Source organism: Lissotriton helveticus, chromosome 4_2, assembly GCF_964261635.1.
Source record: "Lissotriton helveticus chromosome 4_2, aLisHel1.1, whole genome shotgun sequence".
Lineage (NCBI taxonomy): Eukaryota > Metazoa > Chordata > Amphibia > Caudata > Salamandridae > Lissotriton > Lissotriton helveticus.
The window spans coordinates 133949214-133964268 of NC_136064.1; the positions used below are offsets into that span (position 1 = coordinate 133949214).

Sequence of the window (15055 nt, forward strand, 5' to 3'; positions counted from 1 at the left end):
TTTCAACAGAGTTGCAGTCAGTATTTATAAGAGATATCAGACAATAGTTTGTCAGTATTTTGGGATCTTTGCCTTACTTTGGGATGAGTATCATAGTTGCATCTGACGCTGTACCGATGACCGCCTGTGTGAGTGATCAAAATGAATCTAAGGAGGCTGCAACTAAGATGGCCCGCAAGTGCTTTAAAATGTAGAAGGGAAGCCGCCAGGTCTTGAGCTTTCCGTGTTTTTTTTTTTTTGATTTCAAAATATTTTATTTATAAAGAAGTGTCAAAGAAAATAAGGAACAAAATACAACAAAAGTGATACAATTGAATCAAGATAAATACTCAGTCAGGGGATAAAAAATAAGATGTAAACAAAATAAGCGCATAAAAAAGTAAAGGCAACGTAGTATATAATACAGAAACTGAGTAGGTAAAACTTATCATCAAAGCAGTAAATAAAAGTATCACTATCAAATTTTGAAATAGAGATAGGGGAGGAAATAGCAGAAAAAGAAAGAAGAAAAAAAAAAAAAAAAGACAGAGCACTAGGAAAGATGAAAAAGGATAGAGGAAGAAAAGAGAAGAAGGAAGAAGGAGGATTCCCACAGGAGTAACCCATCAGATAAACTCATAGAACACCACGGAAACAGACAACTCAAAAAGGATACTGAGCAACCAACCCTTTTGATGACAGATCCATATAATCATCCAAAGCTTTCCAAACCCCACTAGAGATAGAAGGAGAGAGATGAGCATGATCAATTGAAACGTGAGCGCTGCGCAAAAAGGAAACCCACGCCCACCATGTATGATAGGAAATCGAAGAAAAGGATTTCCACTCCATAAGTATAATTTTCACCGCAACAGTCAAAAGAAGATCCATCAATTGTATTTCCATGGGAGTCAAGGGGAGAGGAGTAGGGGCAGCAAGTGGTCCCAATAATATTAAAGGGAAAGAGAGTGGAACTCAATACCAAAGATAAGAGAGAGATGTTTATGGATGAGGCTCCAAAAAGGCTGAAGCAGGGAACAGCCAAAAAACATATGTTGAAAATCGCCCGGCAACAATCCACAGCTCCAACATAAATTGTCATCTTTAAGATTGAGCGAATGTAGACGCACGGGCGTCCAGTGAAGGAGATTGAGAGAGAAAAATTTAGACTGCATCAAAGATGGAGCAATTTTATTGCGAAGAGAGAGTTTACCAATCAGATGCCAAGTATCTGAGGAAATATGATCCGTAATGTCAGGAGGAAAATGATGTAACCATTTTTGCTGAGCAACCGTCTGTGCGGGTAGTGAAGCAGATGATAACAATTTATAAATCTTGGAGGCAACGTGACCAGATTTAATCCATATATGAAAAAGTGAAACAGTAGAAGAGGTAGGATGAAGACGTACCTTAGCAAGGGCTACTTTAATTTTGAGAAAAGTATAAAAATCAAGATTTGTTAAAGAGTGTTTCGTAGCCAAGGTGGAAAAAGGTAATGGCTCATCAGAAGCGCCATAAAGGTGATTAACAAGAGAGATCCCTTTAGCTGCCCAGTATGACATGCGGAAGGGAGTAATGTCGAGTTTAAATTTAGAGTTCCGCCAAATAGACATCCACCTAGTTTTATGTAAAGGAATTGCCATTTTCTTATCTATTTTCCTGACCGCCGCAATTGTATCTATAATTATAGCACGAGAAAACAGGATATGCAAATTAGATGTGGTGCAAAAAGAGGCAAGAGGCAAAGGAGATGCTAATTCCTGTTCTATTAGCAGCCAAGAAGGAACATGAGGAGATGGAGGAGAGAACCACAAGGCACCTTGAGAGGCCAAAAAGGCAGTTTGGTATTTGTCCCAGTCAGGAAAATTGCACCCTCCCATATCGCAAGGCCGGCGTAAAAATTTGTATGCAATTCTAGCACGTTTGTCGTTCCATAGAAATTTAGACGTCAAAACATCAATTTCGCGAAAGAAGGAATCTGATAACTTAACTGGAAGCATGGATGAAACAAAATTTATAATAGGGGTGATCATCATTTTGAGAGTCTGGAGGCGACCCCACCAGGAAATATGTTTCGGAGACCATGTGTCCAAAAGACGACGCACTTTAAGGAGAGTCTGGGATTCATTATAGGCAGTAGTGGCATAAAGGGTAGAGCAAAAGTAAATCCCTAAGTATTTCAGATGTGTAGACTGCCACTTAAAGCCCGCAGAACCCATATGCGAAGGGAAACAGTAGGCATTGAGAGGGAACATTTCCGTCTTATCTCTATTTAGGGTATAACCTGAAACCGATGAGAAGAGGGAAATGATATTTGAAATAGCAGGTATTGCTAGGGGTATATTATCGGAAAAAATAAGAACATCATCTGCGTAAGCAGCAGTTTTAATACAATGAGATCCGAACGAAAAACCTTTAATATCTGGGTGTAAGTCAATTAGTCGAAGAAGAGGATCAATAGATAATAAGAATAAAAGTGGAGATAAAGGACAACCCTGTCGAGTGCCCTGACGAAGATTAAAAAATGACGATGTAGCCCCATTAACTCTAATGTTAGCTCTAGGTTGGGAATATAAGGACATTACCATGTTAATGAAAGAGTCCCCAAGGTTGTGAGCGCATAAAACCGCTCGAAGAAAAGGCCAAGAGACCTTGTCGAAGGCCTTTTCCGCGTCAAGGGCCAAGGCCGCGGCAGGGAGTCGAGATCGCTTAGCTGCACCAAGAATATGACAAAATGTGCGTATATTGTCTCGCGCAAGACGACCTTTTACAAAACCGGTTTGGGAAGGATGAACAAGATGAGGGATAAGGGCTTCCAATCTTTTGGCCAGGATTTTAGCAAAGATCTTAGCTTCCATATTAAGAAGAGAAATAGGACGGAAGTTTTTGGGATCTGAATGGTCTTTCCCTTCTTTTGGGATCACTACTATAGTTGCTTCCGCAGCAGTACCAGAAACAGACCCATCTTTAAGAAAAGAATCAAACACAGATTGTAATTTGGGAACAAGTGTAGGGAGAAAAGTTTTATAAAATAAAATAGTATAACCATCAGGGCCTGGGGCCTTACCAGAGCGAGTAGCTTTAATCGCGGCAAAAATTTCCTCAGGGGAGATTGGTCTATTTAATAAAATGCGATCATCCTCAGAGAGCGACTGAACCGGAACCGATTTTAAGAAGTCCTGACAGTGATCAAAAGAGGATTGATTAGAAGGAGTATATAATTTGTTATAAAAATCACGAAAGACTTCAAGTATTTCATCAGTTTGGAATTTTTTAGATCCCGAGTGGTCAGTAATAGAAGAAATGTGCGAGGACTTAAAGGAGCAATCTTGGAATTTCAGTGTAGCCGCCAGAATTTTCCCAGCTCGATTTTTTAACAATAAAGTTTTGGATTTCTGCGCTTGTACTCCAATATGGGCTCTTTTAGTAACAATAGTATTATATTTGTATTTTAGTTGTTTTATTAGCTGTAGACAAGATGAATCCTTAGAATGTCTAAAAGTGGCTTCCAGAGTTTTGATTTTAGAGGATAAATCTGTGAGCTCTTTTTTAATAGCAGAATTCCTTTTTGACATACAATTAATAACTTGACCACGGAAGGTGCATTTAAACGAATCCCAGAGGACGATTGGGGAAGAAACAGAGCCTTCATTCTCATGGAAAAAAGTATCTATAGCCTTAGAAAATTCATGAACCTGAGATACATCTTGCAAAACCTCGGTATTCAATCTCCAGGAACGAGCATGTGATTTAGGGGCAAAGGAGGATAACGTAAAAGTAACCGCAGCGTGATCAGAAATCAAAATAGGATGTATAAGCGGAGAAGAGGCAGATGAAACAAGAGAAGAATGAACAAGGAGATAATCAATACGCGAAAAGGAGGAATGAGGCGAAGAAAAGAAAGAAAAGTCACTACCAGTGGGATTGTGAAGACGCCATATATCTTGAAGGTGAGTAAAGGAGCACATGTTAAGCATTTGTTTGTGGGATTTAGGGGGCCGAAACTGAAATGCAGAATTTCTATCTAAAAGAGGATCCATTGGTAAATTGAAATCTCCGCCAACAATCAGATTGCCAGCATGCGGGGTGTCATTCAATTTTTTGGTAACAGATTTCCAAAAATTCGGATCGTCAACGTTAGGAGCATAGATATTCATCACATAGAGATCATGATGCCCATCCGACAGTTTAGATAGCAACCAACGACCCTCAGAATCATGATCAGAAGAGATTATAGATAAGCCAGAATTTTTTGAAATTAAAGTAACAACCCCATTCCGTTTGCCCAGGGCATCCGAACAGCAAACATCCGCAACCCATTCTTTCTTCAGAAATACTGCCTCTCTGGCAGTAACCTTGGTCTCTTGAAAAAGGACCAGATCAGAAGATAGAGACTTACAATAATCTAAAATCTTCGACCTCTTCACCGGATGATTCAATCCCTTAACATTAAGGGATAATACATTTAAACCCGGCATGGAAGTACATAAAGATAGAGAAAAGACGCCATGGACAATAGTGAAGCAATCATCCTCACAGAGACAAAAAAACACTCAGAAAACAGAAGGAACAAAGTGGGAGAAACCATGTGGGGAATCCGAAGAAGAAAAAAAGAAAGAAGAAAAGAAGAAAGAAAAGAGAGAAGGGAGAGAAGAAGCAGAAGCAGGAGGGGAGGCCTAAAAAAGACCAACTTCATACTAGGGAGAACGTGGAAAGGCGAGCAAGGGACCCGTACAAGGAGGAAAAATAACGAATAACAATAGCCCCAATAATATACTACGCTGATGGCATATAAATGAGAGCTGGGAACAAGCAAAAGTATCAACGAGCAACAGAGTAACATTAGAAAATATCATAGTGCAATGAAAAAGCATTACAGTCTCAATGAGTCATTACTCCAATAACAAGAAATATAAGTATACTAAGGAATAAAACTAGACGATTCAATAAAGAGACAAAACACTGTGGTAAATCATGAACAATATATGAATGCATGCAGATAACCATGTATATCCTAGAAATAAAGATGTAATTAATGAACAAGCTATAACTGTATAAAGTAAACAGTAAGTACCAGAAATTGAGAATTCAGGAACATATAAGCAAATAGGAGAAGAAAAGGAGAAAACATGAGAATAAAAGTCCAGAAGATAGAAAATGACACATGACAGGGAAAAAAAAAACAAGATATCAATTAGGAATAGATAAAAATCAAGAAAAGAAAAGTGGACCTGAAACGAAGAGTGAACGGAAAGAGAAACAAGAGAGACAGCAAGGGCAGTACCAGAAGAAAGAGAAGAGAGGCGGACATATAGAAATAGAGTAAGCAACACTAGTAGGAAAGAGATGATAGTCTAGAAAGGAGAAAGAGGAGTAAAATAGAAGATCGGAACACCTATAGAAAAAGGAATACGAGGAGTAAGTGAAAGAGGAACAGAAGGAAATCGAAAGAAACCTAGATCCAAGGAAGAGGGATATGAAGACCTTGCGGACACAAGGAGAACAGAGAAACTTCAGCAACAGAGGTAGAAGTCAAGAGATAAATAGAAGCTCAAGAGGAGCAAGGAGAAAAACTCAGGCATATAGAAAACCATCACCAAGAAGACATAAGGAGACATTTCAAGTGCCCGAGGCACCAGGAACATGCGATGTCGCTCTTTGAATCTCCATCTCGATCTCCAATTGGTTGTCCAGGAATGTAGCTAAGTCAGCCGGTTCATCGAAAAGTCTGGAACGCCCTTTGTAAGTAATGCGAAACTTCGACGGACCAGAAAACGAAAAGGGAATGTTCATCTCAGAAAGACGTTTCCGAAGATTAAGGAAGCCCTTTCTTCTTATAACCGTGTCTCTGGCAAAGTCCTGAGAAATGGAAATTCGATGACCTTCCCAGACGACCTGTTTCACTTTCCGCATATGAGAAAGAATCTGTTCAGTATGTTGATGTCGCAACGGCTTGACAATTATTGCTCTTGGCTGGGTTGCTGCTTTAGATCGAAATGTTGGAACACGATGTGCTCTTTCTATCTCAAAGTCTCTCAGGAATGAGATTTGTAAGGTGTCCGGAAGCCAATGAGATAAGAAGTCGATCATAGACGAAGATGATTTCTCTGTATCTTCCGGCAGACCAAAAAGGCGTAGGTTAGATCTACGGTTACGGTCTTCCTGCTCAGTGAGATCTCTTCGCAATGCCGCCATTGAACGCTCCAAGTGGCTGAGGGATCTGGATTGTTTCTGCATACCATCCTCTGCACAGCTGATTCGTGATTCCGTAGCAGATACACGAAGAGAGAGGGCTTTGAAGTCAGATCTAATAGCAGACACCTCCACTTGCAGTAAATCCGTATTAGTTTTAGTTGACTGCGCAATATCATGCACTTCATTAAGGCGCATTAATATTGTGTCCAGAGTGGAGTTAGTATCTGACTGAACCGACTCAGGCGTAGGGGACACTGCCTTAATCCTCTTAAGCGACGTGCCAGCATCCTTTGAATCCTTGTTGGTCGAGGAACGACCCATATTTGCAGCCATGTAGGAGCAGCCTCCAAGAAAAAAAATGCGCAGCCACTTGAGGAGAATAACAAAGACTGCGCAGTCTGTGCCTCAAAAAAAGAAAGACAGCACACTGAGCACACTGGGCGTTAAGTAAATACTAGCGGCGGACTTATATGCAAGGCAGGCAGACACCACAGTAATGCCAGAACCACAAACAGAGCAGAAGGGCACAGCAATGATATGTAGTAAAGAGCTCCACACCAGCCAGGGATAGCAGCACTGAAGAAAAAGCGACAGCGCAGGAGCAACCTTAGTATCCAGCCAAGCAGCAAGAAAAAAGCAGGAAAAAGGATTAAATGTTACCAACTGGAGACATCCTAGAAGAAATGTCCTGAACAGCCACCACAACCGGCAATAATGTAACCAAAGCGGCACTTCTGAGGAGAAAGATGCCAGCTGCGTCAGAAGCGCGAAAATGGCGGCCGTCCGTGAGAGGAACAGGCGTCACAGGCGCTCAGCAAAGAAATCATGCCTCTGATGTCCGGAAGCTCCGAAAATGCCGTCATTCAGCTCCCAGCATAATACGCTGTAGAAGGCTGCCGTTTCGGCACACAGGGGCAGTCAGGAAGCGGAGAAAACAGTCCGACGGGACACCCTCGCTGCGGAGCTCAAGCGCGACCCGCCATACTTCAGCGGCGCGCAAGCCACGCCCCCTGAGCTTTCCGTGTTTTTAATGAAAAGGTGGCTTTAACAGTCTCTTGATGGGAAATGTGCTTGTTTAAAAGTGTTCATGAGTGATCCTAGTTTGAGGGATACACATCCTATGTATGTTGCTTTATTGCTTCTGGAACAGAGTTTGAAAATGAATTTGCAGAAAGATCAAAGAATATCCGAATCTTTAGAGGACAGATTTATTGTGGACACAGAAATTAAGGCCTTTGTTTTTCCAAGATGAGAAGGTAGGGTCTGTTACTTAATATTTTGCTAAAGTTGCATTTACGTTTTACTAGAGTGTCCTGTGTCTCTTTAGAAGGCTTACAAATAAGATTCTTTTCAGGATTTTTTAGGTTGTCCTCTATGTTTTTGTGGCTATAATTTGGATCATGGTTCAGAAAATTTCCATCAATTTGGGGTCTTCTGAAAGGATATTGTTCATGCTCCAGATTTTGGATGGGGGCAGTTTGTGAGGGAGAGTATTCGATTAAGATAGTTATGCAAGCCTGATCAGATATCAAGATCACTTCAATAGTAGAGTTGGAGGTGTTGCCTACGCGATCCTCATCTACTAGTAAGTAGCCTATTCTTGAGAATGAGTTAAGAGGGTGGGAGAACAATATACAATCTTCTCCAGTAGGATTAGCTAGGCTGCATAAACCCTTAAGTCTACATGTGTTTCACAGGTTTAGCATTTATTGTGTGACTTGTTAGTGCTGAATATACAGTTAGACATTCTATCAGTAGTTCCATCCCAAAAGAGATTATATTCCCATCTAATATTAGTTTGGATGTATGGGAAATCATAGATAGCTTTTTAAATATTTGTAAACAAAGCACAGGTTTGTCAGATGTAAGAACGTATATATTCATCATGTAAACTCAGTGTCATTCTTTTGTAGTTAGTAAGTAGCCATTCCCCTTTATATTCCCATTCTATAGATGTGGTTTGGAGGTTTGAATATTTGGATATGAGAGTTGCTAGCCCATTCTTTTTCAAGATAGTTAGAGAGCAAACAACATTGTTGACCAACCTCTATATGATAAGATAGACTTCTCAATAAGATAGTTTCCCTCATTCCTATTCCTTTTCTTGAAGTTGCACAATATTTCCTTTCAGTTTGCAGCAGTATTCTAGGGTTTGAGGCTAAATCTTTTCACCTCTAATAACTCCTGTAATTTTAAGGGTCAATAGACGTCACCCCCCGCAATCCCTGGCTTGTCCCGCCCAACCCTAGAACTACCTTTCCAAACTTTAGTTTTTGAGGTCCCTGCCACACAGGGGCAGTCCTGTGTTTTCTGGTATTTTTATATTACAATATTCATGAATAATAGTAATTGAAACCTTCATATAGTGTCAATCACAAGGCTTTTAAATGTATGTAGTGTGGGTGCAGGTGAAAAACAATGCTAATACCCATAAGCATTGGTATGTTCATTCTCAAATAGGTTTGGCTTTGGGTTAGCAGTACAAAAGTAACACTAACATGATGTTAGACCTTTGTGAATCTGAGACTCATTACGCTAAAGCAGGGAGAAGTGGAAGTGGCACATTCTTTCTCTTGTCCTGTCATGCAACGCAGCACAGTAAAGTTTTTTACTACGTTGCGTTGCGTTGCGTGACTTTTTCTTAAATCTTGTCATGAAATCTGTGGCTTTTCATGAGTTTTATTACACACGTTTTTTAATATCAGAAATGTTGAAAGTGCAGAAGTCTGTCCAAAACCTCACACTTTTAGTCATTTATTGTGCCCTCTATTTGTAGTACGCCAATCAGTACAGAAGACATACCTGTTGCCTTGAAGCTCACAAGTCAGCTTGGCAGTGTGGCTGCAGTCAATAGCCCCAGGTGCATTTTTCAGCCATTTCTCCACCTCTGCGATGCCTTTATCAGTCGAGACACTGATAATGATCTCTGTGAAATAGTCACAGGCTGGAAACATGTAAGGGAAGTAAGGACCAATGGACAACAGCATCAGAGTTTCTCCTTTCACTTCACCTTGTTGGAAAAGAGTTCATGAATAGAAATATTAAAATCAATAGAAATGCCCTAGGGAAATCATATTCAATTCATGTTAAATTATACATTAGACTAAGTTAATTCAGTGCATCCATACTTTGAACAAGTGAGATAATCTACACTTTGTTAAAATATCTGGAAAACAATTAGAATATCCCACGGAATGCAGGAGAGCTTGAGTTGGAAAGCAATACGGAAATGCCAACAAATAATAGTGGGTAACCCTCTCTTGCCTACCAAAGATATCCTGAAGTCGTTGTCACAGCACTGAAGGAGTAAGCAGTTTATCATTTGAACTTCTCTCAACACTTAACCACGACCTCTAAGAGTACCTCAAGGCTCAGATCTCTCCATCACCTACTTTGGTGACATAACCCTCTCTTGTTTTTTTGTCATCTCCATTCTGATTTCACTGAGGTCTTTATCACCCAATTCAGTTGCAATGGTCCATCAAGCAAAGCATTCTGTCACTCCTGCTGCTAGCATCTTTTTTCTTATTTTTAATCCTTTAATTTTTTGCCTTTTACTTTTTCTTGGTTAATATAGTGTTTTTCTTTATAATTGGTCAGCACGAGACAGCAGCAAGATCAGTGAAAGCTTGTCCTAAAACTTCAAACATGCTCAACCACAGCAAGAGGCATCAGCCCTGATTGCTTTGGCAATCAGACTGGGGAGGCTTACCTTATTCAACCCTGTCATATCGCCTTAGGAGAGTGTTTTGAGGCATGCACCCTTTTAATATAACAGTCATTGCACAGTGCTACTGGGAGGGTGATTAGGGAGGGCACAGGACCTTCAGGTGGACTAGTAAGGTGAGTGTTCTGTGCTGCTGTTTTGCCACTGTGTCGTGGACTTGTGGACGTAGATTGCTCCTGGAGAGGAGAAAGAGGGCCTGCTTAAAGTTACCTATGCTATTAAAGTGCCTGACACCTCCCGCAGCTTGCTACATGCACGCGCTGCACCCGGGCCAAGGATGTGCCGGTTCAGTCCCAGGAAGTGACAGGGCTTGGTGGCTGGGTGTCATCAAGCTCCTTCAAGATCTTCATCCTCACCCTCTTCATGCCCAGGTATGCCTATAATTCCTGGTTTTGGCCATGATTGCACTTTACTTTTAGACTTGTAAAGGGATATGACTTTGTTATCTGTGTTGTCTTGGCCTAGGAACCAGGTGTAAGCTTTGTGGGGTTTTGCTTGGGAGATTCTTTGATCTGCTGCACAAGAGTTGGGGGTCTAACTCATTTCATAACCTTGCCTTTAATTTTAGCTATGGATCCCTTTGTGACGCTTTAAAGAACATTTCTCTGTGGCTGTACTTCTTGGGGGGGGGGGGGGGCAAGGTCCTGTCTCTGTGCAACCTGCTATATATTGCTACATACTATTCATCTTCCTGGTTTGACATGTTGTCCTGTACATATAGCATTTTATACCATCAGCATGGTGAACAGAAAAGAGGCCCCCTCAAAGACATGACCCCCACAAATGGTCCCAAGTATCACCACCATTGATGGCTTACTGGCACGAGCGGTAGAGATGGTCCCTCTTTTGCTCTTCCAAGTTTCCCCCGGCATTCTGGTTATTCCACTGAGCATCATAAATCTCACAACACAAATGAGGCCAGTTCATTAGAGGGAAACCAGAACATGACTCCAGTACCAATAACCACACCTTTGAGGTAGGCGTGTCCATTTTCCTCACCTATGATCCCACTCAGCCAAGCTTAAGCCCTAAGAACAAGCACAGGAAACAGGCGGCAGCCCCCAAACAGGGGTCCAGTCACTTATGCGTGAGCATGAAAACAGAGATAATGCAACACTCCTCCAACCCAGGGGCTACTTGTTTGATGCTTACTCAGAAGAGTTTAGCAATGTTTTCAATGATGTGTTCAAAGCCAAAATGGAACCCATCTTCTCAAGGCTTACGCCTATTGAATTTAAATTGTTACAGATTTCAGACTGTTAGAAATATCGTTCACCAGGACCTTATAATTTATTGTGTGGTGCATTGAATACGGCCTTTCCTGCTCAGACATTGAGTTTGCAATAGAATATGGTTAGGCCAGAACTTTCTCAGCCTTGTAGCATGATAAACATTGTTTTCCTGGGTACCTCTGTCCCATTAGGCCCATCAGTCTCTACCTCGGGATTTAATTTACAACAAGTCTCTCTGCCTATGCCTGCCAAGTCAGCTAACCTGCATGTAGCCGTCTTGTGGAATGTTCCCTCCTTAATGATATCTACAACAGAATCATTTGAGAAACTGAAAATAAAAGTGGTTAATTGGTTAGACTTGCACTCTAGTTTCGGCTAGCAGATATATGGTTTTATCAATATGGTTTGAAGGGTGAACTGGTTGGGCTCTGATTTTCAGAGGTGGTCTGTGTTGTGATAAACTTAGTAGACCCACCATAGCCTCACATCTTTTGACCATGCTAGACTCATTTTGATCTTCCAAATAGTCTAATGATCATGTACTGCCCCTTGGATATTCATGTAGGCCATAAAGGGTTTGTTCAACCATCTGGAAACAGGTTGCACAGGGGCAGGTCTCTCTGAGCTGACCAATATCTTCTACCCTTGTGTCTCCAGTCTTACAGAAAAGGAACTGATGTGTCCATTTGACTAATCATGATACCTGTGATTGACGTATTCCCCCTGTTATATCCTTGCCCCCTGCTGTATCCTTGGGCATAACCCACCTGACGATGTCTTGGCTAATAACTCTTTTGATTTTCTGTTGTTATCTTGGAATATTGTAGGACTGGCAGCCAAGTTTATTCATTATAATTGGGTGCATTTAGTCAGGATATACCATGTGATTTGTCTTGAAAAAACATGAGAGGTGCAAACAATGTTTTACCTAGAAGGATATAAAACTTATTTACCTCTGGCTGTGTCATTAGGTATTGTCAGGGTTGCATTTTTGCAGTTGAGATTTTTTTATTGTGGTGGTATTGTTATACGGTTTTATACTCATTTATGTATAACTTGTATTTATATTGTGTGTATGTTACTATGAATATATTAAGATACTATGTTCTTTTATGGTAACTAATCTAACCGAATAAAGATCTACTTCAACTAGTAAGGCATGTTTAATATTTTTTTGTTGTTATATTTGATGTAATAATTTAATAAAGTTGCTAAGACACTTGCTTTGAATCTTGGCTTTTAAACAACTTTTGATATATTTGAACAGTAGCAAAAAACAGAAAATGTTTTCAGAAATGTGTGGGCTTGGTAGGTTTCCCTAGATGGCCACTGACCCGGGGCCAAAAACCGAGGTGACCCTTCTTGCAAAACTAGGTTGAGTTGTAATGGGTAATTTTGATGTCTTCTCAATACATTTTGGGCCTTTGCCTGTTGCGGGTACTTGACCCACCCACACAAGTGAGGTATCATTTTCTTCGGCAGACTTTGGGAAACACAGGGGGTTGGAATTGTGTGGATCAAAGCATATGCCAGGACTTTCCACCACAGAAATGTGAAGAAAATGTGTTTTTTAGTACTTTTTTTAGGTTTGTAAGTGATTCTGGGTAACAGAACCTAGCGAGAGACAGTCAAGTCACCCCAACCTGGATTCCCCTTGGTTTTTAAAAAGGTTCAGGGTGTGGGGTTGTCATGCCCATTTTGGGCTGCCCCCACCCTAATTACATATGGCAATGAAAAATCCCTGGCGTCAAGTGGGATTTCTGCGCCCTGGAAGGGCAGATTGGGGGCTACTGCCCCATTTGTCCCCCAGGGGGCAGAATGGCTGAAATGGTGGCGGGGGCATTGAGGTGCCCATTTCAGTTAGCCCCCACCCTAAAAACAAATACGCAAAAAACAAATCCCTGGTGTTTAGTGGGCTTTCTTCCCCCATCTACCCCCGAGGGAGGGGCAGGAAGACTGAATTATGCCAATTATTTATGGGGAGAGCAAAGGCCCCTTGCCCAAGGGGCCGCTCCCCCTCCCTGGTGTCTAGTGGGTGGATCCCTGCTTGGGGATGTAGAAAGTAAAACTGAAGGCTCATTTCAGTCTTGGTTTCAGTGAAATGACGTCAGAGCGACGTGCGCGCTGATCGTCATTTAACTGAATTGGGGGGCCTCAGGAGCTGGGGAAGCTCTTTCCCGGCTCCCGAGGCTACACGGGAGAAATAGAATTCACTCTGGTGCCTGCACCAGAGAAATTTCTGGGGTCATATGATGTGACAGCTGGGAGCTGTCATGCTCACACGAGCACTGCTGCACCCGTTGGCCCCCGGCTATCGTGAGCATGAAAGGGGTTAAACCACATACTCTTTCTGAGCTGTGCCGACATAAGGAGCAATTGAAATCCCCCACCCAATAGATACACAGGGGCTGCACTTCCCCGCAATCTTATCAATTTCCTCCTTAAGATTAACAATAATGTCACATCTATTTGAATCAAAGACATAGTAGTACCAATTAATTAAAAGGGTCTTTACCCGAAACAAATTAAAAATCATAATCAGTTGATACCAAGGTGAATCTCTAACAGACTATGCTTTGCTAGACCCGTATTGGAGAGCAATCAATGTCGCCAGTCCTACTTTTACTCTGCCTGCTGGTGAGGCGATTTCACGGACATTGAGGGAACAGTAACCATCTAACTCAATAGTCTCCCTGGACCATGTTTCCTGGGTACAGATAATATCAAAATCATTTACATATTTTACCTTCTTTGGTGCTCATGGCGAGACCAGCTCGTAATGAGTCACAATGGAGCTGCCCTCATGACGAGCTGGTCTCCTCATTATGGCTTCGCTCCGCCGAAGCGCGATTGATTTGCTGCCTGTGTGGGCGAATTAATCAATGGGCGGGGTCGTGATGAGACCGGCTCGTCATGAGCACAGCTCCACTGTGACTCATGACAAGCTGTCCTCATCACGAGCACCGCGGTGCCGCGCTCACCCCCCGCCCCCACACGGTAGAGGAATTACCCACGCAGGGAATTGGCTAACCACATTTCATCCTCTAATTTAGTGCGGATGCCGGCGATGTTCCAAGAAAGAATTCTAAAAGGACAGGTTTTTGCGGCCTTGTACCTGTCTCCTCCCTATGACTAACCATCATGGAGACCAAGCCTGACCCCCCAATCCTACATTTTGTGAGATAGAGGAGCCGGATAAAACATCCCCAGCCCCCAGCCTCCAACTCCTCGTCACTATTAAAAGTGTCAGATTGTTTATGTAAGTGAAGATTCAAGTAGTTTATCCCCAGCTTGTTCCCTTCAGTTCTGTCCACTGAAAGATGAAAATCCCTGGTTACCCCTCCTGTCATTAACATCTTGCTTGGGCTAGTCAATAAGGGTAGTCAATCACTTTCTTTTAAACCAGACAATGCTTCAAAGCTATTGGAGTGGAACCATATGGGGGGCTGAGAGAGGGGGCAAGGCATAGTGCCCCCTTGATGGGGAGGATAAAAGAAGAGAGAGATCCCTTAGGGAAAGAGGAGCACTCAAATATTTTCCTTAAACTTAGTTAAACAATGTTTGTACAAGGGTGCTACACTACTAAAGTGTGATGGCTACACACACAATTCAATGACAGTACCAGAACAGGAGTTATCCTGAATGTAGTGTGCACTGTGCCTTATGAACCTTAAAGTTCAGTACATTTTTATCACAATTTCACTATCAACGTGTTTATACAAAAACCAAATGTAAATTATTTATAACCACAATAAACCTAACGATTTGCGTTGTTGAAAAAAAAATATTTTTTATGAACATTTGTTTTCCTTTATCATGTATAACATTAATGTGTTTTCTCTTCACATATTAATGTATTGTACATTCAATTTAAATAAATCAAATTGTTGAACCATTCTCATGAATACATTTATCGATTTCA

General features: G+C 41.5%; 1 protein-coding gene across 1 annotated transcript in view; it reads right to left on the bottom strand.

Annotated features, from left to right (window-relative positions):
* Positions 1-15055, bottom strand: part of LOC144752124 (indolethylamine N-methyltransferase-like) — a 48882-nt gene that overhangs the window by 10346 nt on the left and 23481 nt on the right. The window contains exon 2 of the mRNA XM_078640067.1: positions 8977-9184. Coding sequence (XP_078496193.1) covers positions 8977-9184 — 208 coding nt within the window. The remainder of the gene's footprint in view (positions 1-8976; positions 9185-15055) is intronic.